Source organism: Octopus bimaculoides, chromosome 2 (assembly GCF_046866305.1).
Source record: "Octopus bimaculoides isolate indiv1 chromosome 2, ASM4686630v1, whole genome shotgun sequence".
Taxonomy (NCBI): Eukaryota; Metazoa; Mollusca; class Cephalopoda; order Octopoda; family Octopodidae; genus Octopus; species Octopus bimaculoides.
The window spans coordinates 50430650-50453897 of record NC_142929.1 but is presented as its reverse complement, the minus strand read 5'-3'; the positions used below and the strand labels follow the sequence as shown (position 1 = coordinate 50453897).

Sequence of the window (23248 nt, the reverse complement as noted above, 5' to 3'; positions counted from 1 at the left end):
TTACTTTCTCTCTAATGCCTCTCCCCTCCCTCTCTCTTACACTCATACTTACACTCTTTCTTTCTAACACTTGTTCCCCATGTCCCTCTTTCACTCACTCTCTATCTAACACTCCTCCTCTTCCCTCTCACCGTCTTTCTCTAATATACCCCTCCACTTCTTGCCCTCCTCTCTTTCACACACACACACACACACACACAGGTACAAAATAATGGACACGAACACAGACACATACGCACAAAATAATGGACACACACACACACACACACAAAATAATGAGCTGTTCTGAAACCTAGCATGATCCTTTGCTTGTAACCCTATCTGCCAACATTGATAGCAGTAACAGGTGCCACAATCAGAAATGAAAATTCCAATCAATATCCAGTCAATAACTCATTCAGTATTTTATATCTCGCTGTTTGTTTTTCAATCCGGAAGTGAGCGGGGAAGGGGGCGGGGAGAAGAGGAAAAAAACATCATGCTCAAAAAATGTGCCAAGCATGAACGGGCTAGCTATTGGCGATTGAATGACCTTTATGTGAGCGCATGGTCTGCTAGAAATTGCGGCTAAGAATTCTTTAGATCACGTCCATTTTTTTTTCAGTAGTGATGGGGGGAGGAGAAAAGAAATCTTGCTAAAAAAAAAAATGTACCAAACATAAACGAGACGAGTTAGCTGACTGGTGATCGAATGACCTTTATGTGATCATTCGATCTGCTAGAAATAACAGCTAAGAATACATCAGATCACATCCTGTTGCCTTGCAAAAGGGAAAAAAAATATATTGGTTATTATAGTCTTGGATATACCATATATCAGGAAGAAGGAAACGGGAGCAAGAAAAAGAAAAAAAAAAAAGAAAGAAAGGCATGAGATGTTTACGGCTTGAATGTCTTTGATGGTAGTTTTTGTTTACTCGAACAGGCATGACCTGGGGGCGAAGAACAACTGAGTTCATTAAGAGCTATTGTTGTTGTCGCTACTTAGCTTCAGGTAAGTCCTGCTCGCACAAACCGGTGATCAAAGGAATTCCTGGTGCAGACTTCCTGTCTTTTTTTTACATATTGTAGTTTTTAGGGGAATTTTCGGCTGTTGTTTCTAGCGGGATGAGACTACTGCATTGACTTGGAAGCCCTCCCTTCACTCTCTATATGTCTGTCTGTCTGTTCATACATACATACATACATACATACATACATTTTGTTATGTCTTGGGAGTTTCAACACGCGAACTCACATCAAGAATCTTGCAAACCAAATACAATAATTGAAGGGTGTTGTGTGTATGTATGTATGTATGTATGTATATATATATGTATATATATATATATATATATATATATATATATATATATATATATATATATATATATGCGCACACACATTCACACACGCACACACCACATGCATTCAAAACGGTTAAATAGTTGGTAGGATAACCAGGAGAAAAATATATTAAATGAATGACTACTCTTTTGTTTGTGTTGTTTATTTAAAAGCGTAACATAGGCTACAGGTCTCTTGTATTCACGGCACGCAGACACATACACATATGCGTACGTTCATATATATATTATCGTCACCATTCCTTGGGTTTTAATAGATTCTTTGCTATTTATTTAATGACTTATTTATTTTCACGGCCAACTTAAAGTGGAAGATATTTCGAGGGTGGGGGCCCGAGGAATAATAGTTTCTCTCGATCAATATAAAACAACAAAAAAAAAAACTAAGTGGGTTAATTAAACAGCGAATTACTTAGCAACCAGCAAGGGAATTAACTCACGGCGAACACTTGTTCTTTATCTCCCTTCACAAAAAAAGCTGCAGCAGTCAACTGCAATACTTTGCCAAGTTGTGTGTTTCGTGTTGATTTACTTTGATTTCTCTCTCTCTCTCTCTCTCTCTCTCTCTCTTACATACACACTCAATATATGTATTTACACACATTACATACATTTATAGATATGTGTGTGTGTGTGTATGCATTGCAAAAGATACTGAAATGAAACAATGACAAGAACAGACAAAAAGAAAATAGAGCTAATTGATTAGTGCGTCTCTTTGCAGAAAGCAAACATAGAATAATCAAGGATGCTTTATTCCCCCCTCTCTCATCACATAAATTTTCTTACATCAATTATGTTTCCCTTCCTCTTTTCATATATAATAGGTATTGTGATAGCATTGTCTCTTACATTAACAATTGATGTATTGACTGTTGTTCACTGTAGCTCATTAGTAACTGTTTTTCATCTGATGTTGGCAGTATGAAATTTATCAGAAATTGAAGTTTTGGAAATTGTATAAACATAGAAGAACGAGATAGTAAGTTTCTTAGGATTGTAGAATAAAGAGGAAAAAGGTGCAGACATTGTTTAAATCCCAGGTCATTTCTAGACGAAAAAAAAAAACGACAAAAAACAACAACCTTACACTAAATAGGCGCAAGTGTGGTGTGGCAAAAAGCTTACTTCCTAATCACATGGTCCCAGGTTCTGTCCCACTTTGTGGCTCCTTGGGAAAATGTCTTCTACAATAGCTTCGGGCCAACCAAAGCCTTGTGAGTGGAGTTGGTAGACAGAAACTGAAAGAAGCCCATCATATATTGGGTCGTGCCATAAATAATGCAGTTTTTTTTCAATTGCATGGGCTAAAAGTCAGAGGGGGATGGGATAAACTACCTGCATCAACTTACTATAAAAGCAAGTGGTACTTTTACCTTGTATTTATTCTTAGTGCAAGTTTTGAAGAGAGCAGTTCGATTTTAACAGTTACTTTTTCGAAGCTATAATGGTAGTGACAAAGGAGCATACTTAGTATATTTTGCTTTTATAAGTTGAGTAAAGGCAACAATGCAACAAAAAGTGCAAGGAATATTAATGCAGTATATGGGGATCAGACAATAAGCATAAGCCAGTTTCAACAGTGGTTCTAGAAATTCGGAGTCAGAAACTACAGCCTAGAAGACGAACCTTATCCTGGAAGATCTGTAGAGCTTGATGAAGACATCCTGCAAACCCTGGTGGAACAAAATCCCATCGTAACTGTTGAATAACTAACAGAGAAGCTTGGATTTGGTCACTCAACCAATTCATCGAGTGAATGTGTGCTCTTTGCTGTCATGTCTCATGAATGAACCTTTTTTGGACTGGATAGTGAATGGTGATGAGAAATGCTTTCTCTATAAAAATGTCAAGCACTGAAGACAGTCGGTAGGGTAAGGAGAAACACCGGCACCCCAGGCTAAAGAAGGCCTTTTTCCATGTAAAGTCTTGTTATCTGTTTGGGGGATATGAAAGGTTTAGTCCTCTTTAAACGTTTAAACCCAACCAAATGATAACAAAGGAGATCTATTGCAAGCTGCTTCAGTGGCTTAAATCAGCACTAGAAGGAAAACGACCATCTTTGGTTTCAAGACGAAAGGTGTTCTTCCATCAAGATAATGTTCATCCATATACAGTGAGGATGATATTCCAACGGCTGGAGCAGTTTGAATGAGAAACAATGCCCCACCCACCATATTAACTGGACATTGCCCCATCTGATTATCATTTATTCTACAGTCTTCCAAATAATTTAGACAGGAAAAATATGAATTCTGTAGATGAGATGAGAACAGTTCTGGAGGAGTATTTTTCACTATGGACAAGAGAATTTTGGAAGAGGGGCCTTGCAAGTCTACCCAATAGATGGAAGAGCATTGTAGAAAATAATGGAGAGTATATTTTAAATTAAAAAAAAACTTTATTATCTTAGTTTTCAAAAATAAAAGAAGTATTAAAAAAACACATTATTTATGGGATGCCCCCAGTGTGTGTGTGTGTGTGTGTGTTTCCATCCCCACACCACTGCTTAACAACTGGTGTTGGTGTGTTTATGTCCATGTGACTTAACAGTTTGGCAAAAGTGACAGATAGAATAAGTACCAGACTTGACAAAATTAAGTACTGGGATTCGATCATTCAACTAAAAATTCTTCTAGGCAGTGCCCCAGCATGACCATAGTCTAATGATTGAGACAAGTAAAAGATAAAAAATATGATCAAAAGCACTACAGCTGTGACTAATTTTTTTTTTTTGCGACATAGCATACCTAATACTACATATTCTGATGTTACATGAACCAGTCCCATGGCCTAAAGGTTAAATAGGTTGTGCACCTTAAAAGTCAGCTAAGAAGAGCAAAAAATGAGTTGAGTGAACTCTGAATAAATCACCAGAGAGTAATTGAAACCTCTGCTGTACCTTTTCCAAGAATATTTATAAATCTTCCATCAGCTTTAACACCTGCAAAATAGGCAAGGCACATGAAGTGTGTGTGTGTGTGTGTGTGAGAGAGAGAGAGAGAGAGAGAGAGAGAGAGAGAGAGAGAGAGAGAGAGAGAGAGAGAGAGAGAGAGAGAGAGAGAGAGTGTGAGTGAGCTATATATTAAGATTAGTAATCTCATTTCAGTTGGTATAGCCACAGCATATCAGCCATTATACTCTCAAACTTCTTCAGGTGCCTGTCATATTTGGTCACATCCTAAGGGTTTTGAATCAAATCTTTTGTGAAATCCACAGGAATGAATTATTCTTATTCTGTTGTCCATACCAGGGATACTGTAATATTAAGATAATATAAGGCAATGAGCTCTCAGAATTGTTGGCACACTGGGTAAAATGTTTACTGGCATTTTGTCTGTTCTGAGTTCAAATTCAGCTGAGGTCGACTTTGCTTTACATTCATTATGGGTTGATAAAATAAGTACTAGTTGAGCACTGTGGTTGATGTGAACGACTTACCCCCTGCCTTAACATTGGTGGCCTTGTGTCAAAATTTGAAACCGATATTAGAATATTGCAATAGTAATGAATATGAGAATATCACTGGTTTGGACACTGCAATAATAACAATTGACACTTATGGATTCAAAAAGGGTTCAACACCATTCCAGAAACATTACTGAATACAAATACAGTGGGTTCCTGATGAAGGCTGGTGAGTACCATAGTTGAATCCGTGTGACTATAGCAACCAAGGTGAGGACACTAGTTCACATGTAACTATGTATAGTAGTTCTGTGAAGGTGCATGGCTCAGTGGTTAGAGCATCAGGCTCACAAATCATGAGGTAGTGCGTTTGATTCCTGGACCGAGTTGTATGTTGTGTTCTTGAGCAAGACACTTTATTTCACATTGCTCTAGTTCACTCAGCTGTAAAAATGAATTGTGACATCACTGGTTCCAAGCTGTATTGGCCTTTGCTTTTCCCTTGGATAATATCTGTGGTGTGGAGAGGGAAGGCTGGTATGCATAAACGACTGCTGGTCCCCACAAAAACTTTCTTGTCCAGACTTGTGCTTTGCAGGGTGACTTTGTAGGTGCAATCCCAAGGTCATTTACCCCAATTCAATGAAGTATGCAGTGTGGGAAGGTCTGGTGATCAAGAACATCCATGCAAGAATTGAAATGATTCAAAAGTTTTGGGTTGTGGAGGTAGTAATTAAAATTGGATGAAGCTAAAGACAGAAGGCTTTTCACATTTTTTGTCATATTTTAGGGACAGTGAACCTTGAAGCAGATAAAGCTATAAATAAATATGTAAATATTGAGTTAAAAGCATTTTGAATAGAAAAGTTGAAGGCTGCCCATAGGACATGAACTCACATCTGTAAACATGACATACAAACTCATTCACCTACAGATAAACACACACAGACGTATTCATATATGTTAGGTCTCTTTCGGCTTTGGTTTATCAAATGCATTCACAGGCGGTTTGCCTAGGGTTATAGCGGAAGTCGTTTGACCTACTATAGCCTGGGGCCAACTAAAGCCTTGTGAGTGAATTATATAGTGTATATTTATAAATATATATTATAATTAAAAACATAATAAAAACGTCTGCATAAGATTTGTACTTGAACTTGGCAAATTGGTCTGTGGTTAGGGAAGGTGTGGAGTAGGTATTCTGATGGCATGTGAATAAAAGTTACAAAACTGGTTACAAGAACTCTGCTGCTAGTTAATTAAAATAGTGGCCAAAATATTAATGGAATTAATCAATGTTTTACTGAATGAGTATTTCATTTCATTTCCTTTCCTCTATTGATGTCAGTGTAATTAATCAGCTGACTTCTGATTGGAGGTCACCTATTTTTCTCTAATATTTCCAAATAGAAAAAAAAAAAAAAAAAAAAAATATTGCAATTATATATATTGTCCACTTTGAAAATCTAATCTGAAGGATCTGGAAAAGATAGATGGTACAAAACCAGATTGATGTATATTATATGCTCTTTCACTCCTGTTCAGTCATCTGTATCATCTCTTAGTCTCAGTCACTCAGCCATAAGGTACTTTTTCATGTAGTATGTACCATCTGTTTAATGTACATATCCAAACTACCTCCTATCTAATTGCAAAAAAACAAAAAAAAAACAAAACAAAAAAAAACATCCTATTGTTCAAGATATGCTAAAAGATAGAATGGTTATGGTCAGAATATCATTGAATCATGGATCTACTCTATTCAGGCTAATTGATGGCTAACAACATCACAATGTATCTTGATAGTCTTTATGTTGTTGTTTGACCTGCTAGTAATAGCTTCCTTCTGATTACACACTGCCATTATATATAAAAAAAAGGAATGATATATTGAACAACACGTGGCCCTTAATATATATATATATATATATATATATATATATATATATATATGTGTGCGTGTATAAATAAAGAAAAAGATAAAGAGACCAATGGCAAAGTTAGAATATATATATATATATATATATATATATATATATAATTCTAACTTTGCCATTGGTCTCTTTATCTTTTCTTTATTTTCCCTGTGGTTAGGGAAGGTGTGGAGTAGGTATTCTGATGGCATGTGAATAAAAGTTACAAAACTGGTTACAAGAACTCTGCTGCTAGTTAATTAAAATATTGGCAAAGTTAGAATATATATATATATATATATATATATATATATATATATATATATATATAATTCTAACTTTGCCATTGGTCTCTTTATCTTTTTCTTTATTTATACATACACACACTAATACACGACTTATGTTATATTCCCCATTCATGTTGCTACGACAGGGGCATAACTAGTCAATATACAGCACTTACTCGGTATTGCCTGTATCTTTAGGGTTTGGTTGACTCCAATACCCTTCATAACCTTTATTATATATATATACATACATACAGAGAGCGAGAGAGAGAGGTAGTGAGCTTGTTTCCCGGACTGCGCTGTCGGTTGTGTTCTTGAGTAAGACTCTTTATTTCACATTGTTCCCGTTCACTCAGCTGCAGGAATGACTTGCACCATCACTAGTGCCAAGCTGTATTGGCCTTTGCCTTACCTTTGGATAACATTGGTGGTGTAGAGAGGAGAGTCTGGTATGCATGGGCAGCTGCTGGTATTCCAGAAACAAATTTGTCTGGACTTGTGCCTTGGAAGGTAACTTTGTTGGTGTACAAGCCAAATATAGAAGTAATAGCAAAGATAATAATAAACAATATAAGGAAATAAATAAAGATAATTATAATATATGTATAAAGAAAAATAAGAAAAATGATTATGGTAAGGATAATACCAAAAATAATTCAAACGGAAATAAACAGAATTATTATATACCCACAAAGAATCCACTGACAACGAATAAAAATAATAATAAGATTTATAATTATAGTAATATTAATAATAATAATAAACATAAGGAAATTATATGGTCAATTATCCCTTATGGGATCCAAATCAAAACTAACATAATTAAAGAAATTCTGAACATAATAAAAAAATCCTTTGAAAAGAACGAAACATACTCGAAAATATTCTCAAACAAAAAACTATCTGAGTTGGGTATTCTACAACAAGAAATGAAAATATATATCTAAAAACATAAATGTAAATATATATATATATATATGTGTGTAAATATATATAAATATATAGATGAATATATATATATATATATATATATAATACAGAATGGAACAAGAATGCAAAACATCAAGACAGTTAGGTGATAGAAGAAAGGGACAAAACATCCAGATTGACAATGCAAAGAAAACAGATACAGGTCATTCGGAGTTTTCTCTCTTCAGTCGAGATCCAGATTATCGTTGCAATTTCGGTTGGTTATTCTCGATATTGCTCCAATCTAGCCAGCTCCAAGGAAAAACTAAGCTTAGAGCATTAGATTCCTTGGAAGAAAGCAGCAAATGTATACAAAAACAAGGACAGAATAAAAACGAACAATGTTATACAAATACAGTAGTACACATACAGTAGGAATAATAACAGGACAAAACAACAAATGTCTTTCGACTAAGGACGAATAAAATTAAGCTGGCGTATATGGAAATAAGGCCTAACAGCCGGGATATATATATATATATATATATATATGTAAATTGTAAATCCAAAAAATAACAACACACCGCAACCATTAGCTGGCATACACAGGTGCTTACAATTGTCAAGTATTACCTCTAAATTTTAATTATATATATATATATATATATATATATATATACATATATATATATTATAAGTAAATATAAAAGGGAGGGTGGTCATGAGTGGATAGCTTTTGATCTTATGTTAGCTGAGTTAGGGCTAACTTGAGCTAAGTAACAACAGCAACAACTACAATATGAACAAAAATGCTAGAAATAGTTCCTTTCAGATTACATACTGCCTTCATAAAAAAAAAAAGGAAAGACACATTGGACAACATGGTCCTATATATATATAAAAAGAGAAGGGTGGTCATGACTGGATTGCTTTTGATCTTATATTAGCTGAGTCAGGGCTAACTTGAGCTAAACAACAACAGTAAAAACTAAAATGCCATATCCACAAATCATTTTTCTATTCTTTTTCCCATTCTCTCTTTTTCTCCCTCCCTCCCTCCCTCCCTTACTGTCCTGCTTGCTTTCTGTTATCGATTTTTTCCCCACCTCTTTATGTGATTCATTGGTATTTATTAATGGAATGTTCTTTATTTTGCAGCCTCTGTAACCTATTGGTAATATAGGGTTTCTAAAAATTGTCCAACTATGGCTCAACAATATGTTATCAATTGGCTTTTAAAGCCTGGTTTATTGATCCACACTACATTTAATTATATATGTTTAACATTGAACTGTAAAGTGCATGTCAACTGATCCATAAACAGACATTAAATTTCATGAAATCATAGCAGTATTATCCATGTGATTATTGAATTTGAGAATGACTTGTAATCCTTCTCCTGGTTATCAACACGCATTCTAAAACTTGAAATCTTTGGGAAAATGCAGTGTTGTGTTGCTAATTCTTTCCCTTCAGTTAGTATATACTTTGTTGTTTGGTTCTTTTTCTTCATCGTGTTCCAGTTCTCATTTCTTCTTCATCTTGTTTCTTCTTCTTCTTGCTCGTCATTGTCCTCCCCCCTCCTTTGCTGTCTTCTATGTCATCTGTGCCTTCTTTAGCATCTTGTATTTATTCTTCATGTTCTATGTCTTCTTCATCTTCTAAGTATTTTTCTTCTATGTCTTCTTCATCTTCAAATTCTTCTTCTTTGTCTTCTATGTCTTCTTCTTCTTTGTCTTCTATGTCTTCTTCTTTGTCTTCTATGTTTTCTTCTTCTTTGTCTTTGTCTTCTTCTTTTCCAAACCGCTTCTCCACATTAACTTTTGTAGACCTTCAGTGCCATGTCACATGTCTCTCTCAGCATCAACATTGAAGTTGAAAGGCCTTCGTCCTCTATTAGAGCATAGAACTCTCTAGAATATGACATCTGACATAACCTGATATTAATCACAATAGCAGTGGCCAGCAAAGCCTACTTTGCATCTTTAACAGCAATACAAGAGATGACTGGAATCTGTCCATCATAAATCTCCTGTTTGTGCTCATGCTATGAAATGTTTTGCACCACCATGAGAAGCTTGGTATATTCACCTTAAACTCTTCTTCTTCATTGTCCAAGTTTTGACTTCACAGAGAACAATACTCTTTGTACATATCCCGAAGAAGACCAGCTTCTTTCGACTTTGAAATATTTGATTATTATTAAATGTTGTGGAGCTTGTTGCAGGCATTCCAGGCTTTCCCTTTGTATGCCAAGCAGTCTTTCTTACTCTCAGCAACATTAGACCCACTGTTCTTGAAGTTATTGATCTCCTCGAGTTGTATGCCATCATTGGAACAAATTGGTAGGAGTCAAGGTAACTGTGACTTGCCATTTGTGGCATATTTTAATAAAAGGTTTTGCCTGTCTGTGTAACCCTTTAGTATTCAGATTACTCTGTCAAATGTAATGCTTATTTGATTACATTGTTTTGAATTAATCATGTATTATCTCATAGATTTGAGATTTTAATGATGTAATTGTATATTATTAGAATGACATTGGAGGGTACGTGTGAGAGGCCAGATCTTCTCAGTTTGAAGATAATGCAGAAAGAATATTTTGGCCAGTATGGCCAGTTTAAATGCTAAAGGGTTAAATTAATTTTGAAAATACATTGTGGCTGTGTGGTAAGAAATTTGCTTTGGAGAGGGGAGGGGAACACACACACACATACACACACACACACTTCTATGATAATATTGTTTAAGAATCTTTTCGTTAAACTTTAGATACCAGCTTAATCATGTAGAAGTTACGTATTTTTTTTATTCCTTCAAAATTCTTGATTAATTTTCAAAATTAATTGAAATACATAGACAGTATGTATTTTATAAGAAATCTGGTTACAAAGTAGCTAAATCCAAGAACTAAAACTAAATATTTGGTTCTTAGGAGTGCTGCTGAAAGAAACTAGAAAACAAAACAAAATGCTGTCTATCTTGTTATTCTCTGCCAAATATTTTACTACAGATTGTTCAACATATTGCTTTTGCTTTTAAACTGAATTTGTATTCATATTTCATTTATTGCAGATTCCACTGGCCGAGTTCGAAAGAAATGGAGTGATAACCCAATGAATACCGAAATGCCAATTTCTGTAAGTTCTCATGTCTTTCTCTATCTTCTTCTTCTTGTCTGAGAACTTTAAAATTATTGAATTTGCTTTAAATGTGTGAAAGCTATAAGAAATTTACAATCATCTTCCAAGTTGTTCAATATTGCCATTCACAAAATTTATGCACATGTCTGTAGAGAGATAGTTATTCCAATACAAACATTTTGAAGCTTAATGTTGTCTGATTTAGATATTTCAGTATTATTTGTTCATAAATTTATATACAATGTCCTCAGAGATAGTTAATTCAAGAGTAAACTTTTTATTTCTTTTTTGAAGTTCCCTGTTGAATGATTCAAGCATCGTTTAATCGTTTAACGTCCGCTTTCCATGCTAGCATGGGTTGGACGATTTGACTGAGGACTGGTGAAACCGGATGGCAACACCAGGCTCCAGTCTGATTTGGCAGAGTTTCTACAGCTGGATGCCCTTCCTAACGCCAACCACTCAGAGAGTGTAGTGGGTGCTTTTCCATATTAAAGCTCATAGATTTATACACAATGTTGTCAGAGATGGTTAATTCACAGTGTAAATTGTTTGAAATCGTATATTGAATGGATATTTCCTGATGCTGATCTCAAGACACTAAGCCTTATGAAAGAAATGACTAAGGATCCAAATATCTGGTGCACGTGTGTATTCAAGAAGACCCATCTGCCCCAGCAGAATTGATACTGGTGCTGGTGCCACATAAAAAGCTTTTGTGCTGGTGCCACATAAAAAGCTTTTGTGCTGGTGCCACATAAAAAGCTTTTGAGCTGGTGTTACATTAAAAGTACTGGTACCACATAAAAAGCACCCAGTACACTCTGTGGAGCGGTTGGCATTAGGTAGGACATCCATCTGTGGAGAGACCATGCCAGAAGAAATGTTGGAGCCTGGTGCAGCCCCTGGCCTTACCAACTCCGGTCAAACTGTGCAACCCATGCCAGCATGGAAAAAGGCCATTAAATGATGATGATGATGATGACAGGCATAACTCAAGTTACATCAGTAATTGGTTCCAAGATATGTGACTTAACTCAGAAAACAATGCAGCATGGAAGACATTTTAAAAACTTCATTAACTTATATCTGTTTTAATAAATATTATGCAGATATTTTCACCTGTATTTTATTTGATTTTCCACTTCCAATATTGGTATTTAGGAATTTTTTTTAATGAAATTATGGTTTTAACCCCTTAGCATTTAAACCAGTCATATCCAATCCAAATATTTTACCTATTTTATGTTCAGGCTACCCAGATCCAGTCTCTTACATGTACCCTACAGTGTGATTCTAAAAATAAACAACCACATCTTCAAAATCTTGAAGCTACAAGATAATGCATAGTCAATTCAAAACAATGTGCATAAGTAAGCATTATACTTGACAAAGTAATCTGAATGCTAAAGGGTTTAACCAGCCAAATCCTGCCTCTCACACCTGTCCTACAATGTAATTTTGAAAATAAACAATCACATAATCTAATTCTCAAAGCTATGAGATAATACATGATTAATTCAAAACAAGGTGAATAAATTAGAATTATATTTGACAGAGTAATCTGGAATGCTACAGGGTTAATTACATTTGCTGAGACTGACATAAAGTTAGATAATTGATTGAAGTAGAGATTTATTTTTCCATTAATTTCTTTAAGAAAAAACAACACAAGTGCAGGCGTGGCAGTGTGGTAAGAGGTTTGCTTCCCAACCACATAGTTCAGGATTCAATCCCACTGCATGACACCTTGAGCAAGTGTCTTCTACTGTTGCCTCGGGCTGACCAAAGTCTTATGAAGGGATTTGGTAGACAGAAACTGCAAGAAGCCTGTCACATATATGTGTGTGTATTGTGTGTGTTGTGTGTGCATTGTGTGTAAATGATAATGATATTTATAAGCTTATGGCTTATAAGCAATCATGTGATCACTTATATGCTTTACAGAGTGGTCACTCATCACTGTTTCTCAACTTTACAGAGTTGTCACTTATCTCTGTTTCTCAATTTATCACATGTGTGTGTGTGTGTGTGTCATGTCTGTGTTTGTCCCCGCCACACTGCTTGATAAATGGTATTGGTTTGGTTATGTCCCCATAACTTCGCAGTTCAGCAAAAAGAGAAGGATAGAATAAGTACCAGGCTTGGGTCAGAGAGAATTTACTGAGGTAGATTTTCTACGATCAGATGCTGTTTCCTGTTCCCATGGAGGGAATATTTCCCCATGACCACAGATAAATGACTTCTTTTGTAAGATGTTGATTTTTTTTTTTTACTAAGTTTTCTTCTCAACCACATGGTTCAAGATTCCATTCCTCTATGTGGCACCTTGTACAAATGTCTTCTACTATAGCTTTGGGCTGACCAAAGCCTTGTGTGTGTGTGTGTGTATGTGTGTGTATATATATATATATATATATATATATATGTATGTATATACGAGTGAGTAGACAAACAAATGAAGGGAGCTCAACAAATTTATTGGGAGTTACATATACAGATCAAAACAGTTTGATTCAAAATCCTTGGTACTCTGAATTTCAAGCGCATGGCTAGTCTTCGGCCATTGGAGTCTGAATGTGGGTGGGTTCGATTGAAGAGAATCAATGTTTATTACTGGACGATAGCCTGTGAAAGGTTACATGGTATTGATGTTGGTATTTAGCGACAGTAGTTAGATGAAAAATACTGCATGGTGAATAGGAAATCGACTGCGTGGTGAACAGGAAATTGGCCACGTGGTGGACAAGATATCGGTCATGTGGTTGGGGGAGGTAGGAAGGGGCAGTAGATGTTGTGGGGGTATATATGTATATATTTCCATATATATAATCCATATATTTGTGTGTATGTTTCAGTGCTTATATGAGTGTGTACGTGTGCATAGATGTACATTCACCCATCCGCATGTGCGTACACATGCACACAAACACACATGCACAGACAGACAGGCAGATACACACACATGAAGGCACACATGCACATACATACACACACACACACACACACACACACACACACACACACACACACACACATGGACAGGCGAAACACCCAGCATCTAGTGGATTTTTATTGACTGGTCGCCACCATATTCACCCGGCACCTCTAATTACCTCCATGAAAAACTGCATATCATCTACCAACCCACAGTATCCATCAACAAGAAATATGAGGTATCATATTGCTGTCACATGTGCACACCTTTATCTCCATGTACATATGCACACAAGCACATGCATATATGTGTGCATGCATGGGTACGCATGTATATGGGCATGCACACAGGTTGAATTCCACTTCTTTGTTGTTAGTCAGTTGGTTAAATATCCAGTCAACTAACTAATTAATCGTTTGCTTAATAAGTAAGGTTACAAAAATCAATTGATTGTTTGTTAGTTAAACTTCTTTCATCACTGTTTGTAACCTTTTCAATGACTTAGTACCTTAACTCTTTAGTGTTCAGGTTATTCTATGAAACATAATGCTTAGCGCAGGCATGGCTGTGTGGTTAGGAAGCTTGCTTCTCTGCCACATGGTTTCAGGTTCAGACCCACTGTATGCGTGGCACCTTGGGCAAGTGTCTTCTGCTATAGTCTTGGGCTGACTTAAGCTTTGTAATTGAATTTGGTTGGCAGAAGTTTTTCCATTGTGTGCACATGTGTGTGTAAATGCTTGTGCCTCCTAACAGAGGAAAGGGAAAGGGTTTTGAATTAATCATGCATTATCTCATATCCTTGATATTTCGATGATGTGATTGTTTAAAGTAGAATAAAATTGTAGGGTAGGTGTGAGAGCCTGGATCTGGTCAGTTGGAGCATAAAACAAATAGAAAGTTTTGGCTGGATATGGCTGGTTTAAATGCCAAAGGGTTATTGACTTCTCTTGCTTCAAGGTCTGCTCCTGCACATTAAACAAACAAATCAGTTAGTTGCTTGCTTGGATATTTTATCAATTGACTAACAATAGAGAAGTGGAATTGAACATGTGTGTGTGTTATTAAATGGCATAATGACCCATCCAAGACACACCAAAATTTGTTTCAACAAGTGAATTCACCAAATGCAAAAACGAGATTTGAAGAAAATTTGGCTGCTTTTTTCTAGCTGGTTGACTACTACTTTTGAAGCACCCTCATAAGTTTCAGGTTGTACAGGTCTTAATAGGAGTTGATTTAGATTTGAAAGTGGCTGAAACTCAAAGAGATGATAGCACAAGATTTCGGTATAAAGACTGTTGCCGTACAATCAACATGGTAAAATAGGTATGCTGACGATGATTATAATTCTGATATGGTTGGCTCTGCTAAACTTCATTCCTCATAATTGCATGTTTCACTTAATTGCATAACTTTTGAAAACATCAAATCATGTACCATCAGATCTTTGTAAAATTGATCAGTTAATTACATATGCAAATAATGGCATATGCAAATCAAGCTGAGCTAACTGGCAGGTGACTTAAAAGTAGACCGTGACTGAGATGGTTGGACAATATCCATCATCTCAATTGGTCATGCTTGGGATCCTATGTTTAATAATGATTCCATGTTTAATGATGGAAGGGACGCCTGAAGAATCTACTGCTCCCACAACCCTTCCAGAAATAGTAGGTAGAAAAGATGGAGATTGATGGATGGAATAATGCCGATTTTAGTTAATTGTGTAAAACTTAAATTTAATTTTAGTTTTTAGTAGAAACTTAGTAGAATATTACATAAAATTAAATATTTGATTTGATACAAATAAAGTGGTTCTAGAAGTTTCTGCTCTTATGATGAGTTAGTGACTGTGCTTCATGTTTACACACATCTGATGTCAACAGAGTCAAACATATTCAAGTTATTCTTGCCCTTCTCAGAGAATTAACATTGATCATTCACAGTTCAGATTCCAGTGTTTTATTATCTAAATTTTAATTGAGTAATAAAAGATTTTGAAAAAAATGTAAATTATAAAAAGATAATTTCAAATCAAGCATAAAATCAATGAATGGATGTTATTTAGTTGTTTTCCTAATCAGCTACGTCAACTTGTCGTTTACCTAATTAAATTTTTCTTAACCCACATGACCTTAGTGATTATCATTGAGAAATTCAAAATGTATGAAAGACAATGTCTAGCCAAGCTTAAGTACTGTATTTTGCAGTATACAAGTTGAAATTTCTGACCAAAATACACAGCCATAAAATGTACAGGATGGCCCAAAAGTAGGTTTACAGTTATTATGTAGGCACTTAAAGTTTCCTTTAAAACATTTTATTACATTTAAATTTCTATCTTATAAACTGAAAAGGGAGCTTGACAAAATTAACTAAATTAGCATAGAATAATGATTTAATATTTTTCTATAATTAAGATGTAAACTGTTAATATATGAATGTGAAAGAGATAGTTGAATAACTGTAAACCTACTTTTGGGTCACACTGTAGATCAACTTACACACCAAGGTGACTTGAAAGGTCCGAAAATTCTATGTGAAATGTAGCAAGATTTGGAGAGAGGTAACAACAATGTTTGAATGTTTACACTGAATGTTTATACTGTATTCTGATGGTGCATGGTTTAGTAGTCAGGGTATTTGGGTCATGATCATAAGGTTGTGAGTTCAATTCCTGGTGATGCATTGTGTCCTTGAGCAAGACACTTTATTGCATGTTGCTCCAGTCTGCTCAGCTGGTAAAAATGAGTAGTACCTGTATTTCAAAGGGCCAGCCTTGTCACATTCTTTGTCATACTGAATCTCCCTGAGAACTATGTTAAGGATACACTTATCTGTGGAATGCTCAGCCACTTGCACATTAATTTCATGAGCAGGCTGTTCTGTTGATCGGATCAATTGGAACCCTTGTCGTGCCAGTGCGTATACTATGTGGACTTGTATACCAGAAAATTTGGTAACTGAAGGCTCATGATCATCATCATCATAGCATATTTTATGCCCACTTTCCTTTTTATTAAGGGTTGGACAATTTGACATCGTCTAAATCAGTTCCCATTCAGATAACAGCTTTTCCTAGACAGGTCAGAAAACCAAATTTCCTCCATACATTTCATTTATTGTTTGTTTTCCTAACCCCAGCCACTTCATAAAATGTACCAGGCACATTTTATTGTGTGGCATCAGTCCTAGACAGGTTGTCAGGTTCTTGACAATATCAAAAAATGCTCTTGCTCCTTTGATATTCTGTGCTGTCTCTGCTTGTTCCCCAGCTACTTTACAGAATGTAATGAGTGGATTCTTTAAAATTCTGTGATAATATCAATACTCTGGGGAGGGGAAAGGGGTGACAGCTTGGTAGTGGTGGCAATGATGGTGGTGGCAGTGGTAGTGGTAGCGATGGTGGTGGCAGTGGTGACTGGTGGTGATGGTGATGGTAGTAGTAATAGTAACAGAAACAAATCCATCTTTCATATTCTCTCACAAGACATTGGTTGGTCAGGGACCGTAGTAGAAGACATTTGCCCAAGGTACTGTGCTGTGGGACTGAACCTGAAACCATGTAGTTGCAAAGTGAGATTCTAAACCACACAACCATTCTTGTACCTAGACTTTCTGCATCAATAAGCAGCCTGAGCTGTGTTGAGTGTACCTTTTATCTTTTATTTGTTTCAGTCATTTGACTGTGGCCATACTGGGGTACTGCCTTGAAATTTTAGTTGAATGCATCAACCCCAGTACTTATTTTGCTTTAAAACCTGCTACTTACTTTATCGGTCTCTTTTGTCAAACTGCTAGGTTATGGGGATTTAAACATCAGCACTGGTTGTCAAGCAGTGGTGGGAGACAAACACAGACACAAAGACACACACACACACACACACAAACCCACACACATACACACAGATGCGACAGGCTTCTTTCAGTTTCTATCTACCAAATCCACTCACAAAGCTTTGGTTGGTCTAAGGCTATAATAGAAGACACTTGCCCAAGGTGCCATGCTGTGGGACTGAACCCAGAACCGTGTAATTGGGAAGCAAGCTTCTTACCACACAGCCACACCTGCATCTATTACGTAAATTATTTGATCACAAAACAGACTGAGAATATATTGAAAAAAAAAATTATTGTGGTTTTATAATGTCTGTAGATGTGTAACACTGCCATAATATCTTACTATTGACAATGTATTGAAAAATCATGTAATTTACCGCTTAGTAATATGAATTCACTTAATTGCATACTCTGGTTAACTGCATAAGAACTTCAATTGCCGAGGTTAGGCATTTAAACAGAATTGGCTATATTCCTGAAAGATCTTGTGATCATGTGTAGACTTCACTGATGACTATTGAAGACACTAATAATGCATTAGTTATTATCTCAACAGGTATCAGTTAGGAATGTTTGGTATCTGAGTGAATTACTACAATTTAAAAGAGCTCTTTATTGAATTCAGAAAGTTAACAGTCAATTTCCGTGCGATCACAGCTTGCGGCTTGTGGCGACCACATCTGTCTGGAAGTGTCTTCTTTTCATGTGCAAACTCCTTTCTTTCTGATTATGTGTGTTAGTTCCACTTCAGTGATGCAGTTGTAGTGACTTGCTGCTGTTGCTGTTACTGCTGCTACTGCTACCACCACCACCACCATCACCATGTCCCCCCCCCCATCCATCTCTGCCTTCCTCACTCCTCCTCCTCCTCCCCTGTGTATTGATGATATCACAAAATTTTTGATTCTGGCAAACTGATATGAAGCCATATAGAAGATGGAAGAAAGATGAAGTATGTATGTATGAATGGGAGGTGGGGGGAAACCAAAGTAATATTTCTGAGTTTTCTTTTTTGCATAATGTACAAGCACGACTGTCTGGTTAAGAAGCTTGCTTCCAATCATCTGGTCTTAGGCTAGGTTCAGTCTTACTGCATGTGACTTCTTGGGGCAATTGACTTCTACTACAGCCCCAGGCTGACCAAAGCCTTGTGAGTGAATTTAGTAGACAGACTATGTGGAAGCTTCTCATATCTATCTATCTATCTATCTATCTATCTATCTATCTATCTATCTATCTATCTATCTATCTACCTACCTCTCTATCTCCCTACCTACCTACCTACCTATGGATCTACCTATCTATCTACCTACCTACCTGTCTATCAAATCTAGTCACAAGGCACTGGTCAGCTTGAGACTTTAGTAGAAGACACTTGCCCAAGTTGTCCTGCATTAGGATTGTACTAGAGTTCAAATCTTGCCAGAGTCTTCTTGGGTGGCAAACTTAATTTGTTTCTTAGTTTACCATCACCATCTGGCACCCTGGGTGCTCTTGATTCGCTCTCTTTCAGGTCAGGTCACCAATTGGAGCATATCTTCTTTCCTCCCTCTCTGACTAGTCTCTGAGACTCTCTGAAAAGTCACGAGCACTATTCATTCCTCTTGACATAAAGATTAAAAGAAAACACGACAATAGTTCAGGTTTTCTTTGCTGTATATCTGTTTACATTCCGTTAAGTCTGTTATAGAGTTATTGAAAATATTATCTTTTGAGCTTAGTACACTGACACTTAAGATTACTGAGTTGTTATATAAATGAAACTGAAAGTTCAAGACTTTTATCAGAGCCATTGTATTGTACCCATAAGGAAAAGAAGACCAAAGAAGGAGCATTTTGGTGGTTGCTTGATCTGCTCAAACGATCAGCTAAATCTTGAAATCACCCCCTTTCTGTACATTAGCCATTGTGTCTTTAAAGAAAGGACACATTGGCTAATGCACACCAAGTTATGTGATACCAGAAGAGAACAAAACAAAATAAAGAAATAATAAATAGACAAAACAAAACAGGATAATTATGGTTGGAATGTCTTTGATCTTAAAAGTCTGCTGAGGTTAAGCTTGATTTAGTGGCTAAACAAATGCATAAGGAGAACACTTTCCATGTTCACCTGTCCTTGGTTTACATCATTAAAACCATTCTTATTGGTGCTTGAATCATTGGCAACTAACTCACTTTTCAAAATGTAGTCTCCTTATGAAGGACTGAGATATGTGGAGATATTGCTGTACTTAAGAAAGCTCGTGTACCACATCAGAATTGAGATCTTAAAATCAAGGTGCTATGTAAAAAGCATTGGTGTGGGTGCTGGTGCCACATAAAATGTACTGGTGCCACATAAGATGTACTGGTATCACATAAAAAGCACCCAGTACATTCTGTGATTAGGCATTAGGAAGGGCATCCAGCCATAGAAACCATACCAAAACAGACTATGGAACCTGGTGCAGCCCCTAGCCTTGCCAGTTTCTATCAAGCTGTCCAACCCATGCCAGCATGGAAAACAGACATTAAATATTGATGATGATGATAACTTATAAAGCTCCTGCTTTTATATGAGATTTGTTCTATAAGAAACTGAACTTTTTAGAAATGAAATCATTGATTTTTTTTAGAATTTAATCAGATTTGTCTCCCTCAAAATAGTTTCTTCCAATCTTGATACACCACTCACAATGATTTTTCCTAGTTTTCAAATGTGTGCTGTGTAGTTAAGAAGTTGCTTCACAGCCACATGGTTTTGGGTTCAGTCCTATTGCCTGGTACCGTGAGCAAATGTCTTCTTGTATAGCACTAAGCTGACCAAAGCCTTGTGAATGGATTTGGTAGATGAAAACTGAAAGCCATAGAAGCCATGCCAAAGGAGACTCACTGGAGCATGATGCAATCTTGAACCGATCAGATCCTGTCAAACCATCCAACCCTTGTCAGCTTGGAAAATAGATATTAAATGATGATAATAATGATATATATTTATATATATAGGGTAGTGGGGTATTTGTGCCTCCTTCTTTTGACATCATGTGATCGCTGTAAATGAATTTCACCATCATACAAGTGGTGTCCTTTACTTCATTTCTAGTCTTCTCAGAAAACCTGTTTGGCCATGTGGAAATATTGTCTTGCTCAGCAAATTTCATCTGAACCATTCAAACAAGAAGATGATAATGATAATGAGGATGATGTTTTGATAGTTAGGAATTGTGATTCATTCATTTTATGAATTTTCTTTATCTCTTCTACCATCTGACATCAGTAACCTTTTCAAGTGAATTTCAATTTTAGGAACAGGAAGTCAGTAGGGACCAATTCCAATGAGTAATGAAAGTGGGGGTGGGGATGAGAGTCTAGTGTTTTGTCAAAAAGTCATGGATAACAGGTGATGCATGAATAGGTGTGTTGTCATGATGTATCATCCAGATATTGTTTGTAGATATCTCAAGCTTCTTTTTTCACTCTGCCTCTCTTAAACAAGCTTAGGAGATCCAAGTATAGCTCTTTATTGAACCTCTAACCACATGAGAAAAACTCACGATGAATGTGGCCCTTCTAACATAACCTTCACACCTGAGCATCTTTGGTGTGTTCTTTTTGGTTTCTATAACAATGATCCAACACACTTGAAACACAACTGTTTTTGTTTCAGCATTGTAGCTGAACACTCAGATTTTATCACCTGTTATGACACTTTTCAGTAAACTTTCATTAGCACCCAATCAAACACATCTTGATTAACTGTGACTTTGTTATGACCACTTTAATGTGGTTGTCCTCTAAGAGATGATGATTTATTCAGTGTGCTTCTCACACTCAATATTTAATGCAAGCAGGAGATAAATGCTACCACCCTAGCTCTAAGACCACCTAACCATGTGGCTTTAATCTGTATTGGATTTCCTAGGTGGTGGGCACCTGCTGCTAGGCAAGACAGCAGTTTAGCCTTACTTGCAATATATAGAAAACACAGTGTCATACAATCACTGATTTTCTAACTAGGAAACTAGTCTGTTAAAAAATCTCTGTTCATGATAGAAGTAGTGTACAAACCAAAATGTATTGCTTATGGCCACTTTAATGTGGTTGTCCACTTTAATGTGGTTGTCCGCTTTAATGTGGTTGTCCACTAAGAGATGATACTGCCATTTAACCCCCAGCAAGACATCTCCAACTGGTTTTTATTGCAAGTGGGAGATAACTCCTGCCACCCTAGCTTCATGACCATCAGACTATGTGGTTTCAATCAGTATTGGATCTCCTGAGTGGTGGGTATTCATTGCCAAGCATTGCAGCAGTTTACCTCGCTTGCAATATACAGAAAACACAGTGTCATACAATCATTGATTTTGTAACTAGGATACTAGTTGGAAACCATGTGGTCTGGTGGTCTTGGAGCTAGGATGGCAGGAGTTATCCAGCTGGAGGAAATGTCTTCCTGGGGTTAAATGGCCATAAACAATACTTTTTGATTCATATATTGCTTCTATCTCAAACAGAGATTTTCTAACAGACTAGTTTCCTAATTGTGACTTCATCTTCTTTTTATTCATAAATTTCATAACAACATAGTCATCTTCTGTTTTACAGATTCCCCTGTTTTTGTAATGTGATCATTGTCCACTTTTGTGGAAAAACCATCCAAATTTGAAACCCTTCGTAGATGTTCTTTCCAATTGCATACAGCTCATATAATCCTTCTCATAGGCCTGTTATTACATTAGAAAAGTTACTATAGAAATTTTTTTTCCAATTTGAATCAAAATTTCACATAAATGTTGCTCTTCCTAATCTTTCATTGTTCAACGGGTCACCAAGTGCTCCAGACATGCATTCACTCTGGCATGTATAATGGGGTTCTATAAATTTTACATCAAGCATTCCTTCATTTTTAATTCTATTTTTCATTTCTATATTTCCTCTGGTAATGCATCCTATATTTCTTGAAATGTCATATTAACTGACTTACACTATGAACAATAACTGTCTTGGACATGGTAAATTAAATAATAAGAAAAAAAAATGGGAACAAAGTGGTTTGACAATCTATAACAATACAATGTATTTATAGTATTTGTTACTGTGTGATGCAAGTTAAAAAACTTCTAAGAAAGCTCTCGTAAGTAGCTGTCTTTAATGTTAAACACTTTTAAGACTATTTAACATTTTGCTTTCTATCAAATCTTTTCTGTAAATCTTTACCTCGAGAAGTTCCTTATAGCTGTAAGACTGTCTCCTTTATGACTACAAATAGAAATAAGCGGTCTTAGTGATAGCTGAAGACTCTTCATTGTGTGAGACTATGCATCCGAAACTCTATCATGGTTATTACAAAGAAAGTGATTCGAGTGATTGTCTGGGAATTGTTGGAGTGTGAGATCAATCAGCGAAATTTTGACGTAACTTTTTCAGACTGTATGTTTCCATATATTGGTATTGCAATTCTGTATTGTAATTACATTACTTG

General features: G+C 36.1%; 1 protein-coding gene across 2 annotated transcripts in view; it reads left to right on the top strand.

Moving 5' to 3' along the window:
• The first annotated feature begins 448 nt into the window (after window positions 1–448).
• Window positions 449–23248, top strand: part of LOC106873657 (katanin-interacting protein) — a 509583-nt gene continuing 486783 nt past the window's right edge. Inside the window, exons 1-2 of one of the 2 annotated variants that reach the window (XM_089344962.1) lie at window positions 449–994; window positions 10939–11003. In XM_089344962.1, the coding sequence (XP_089201088.1) occupies window positions 928–994; window positions 10939–11003 (132 nt within the window). In that variant the 5' untranslated portion in view covers window positions 449–927. The remainder of the gene's footprint in view (window positions 995–10938; window positions 11004–23248) is intronic. The other variant, XM_089344970.1, reaches the window with a different exon arrangement.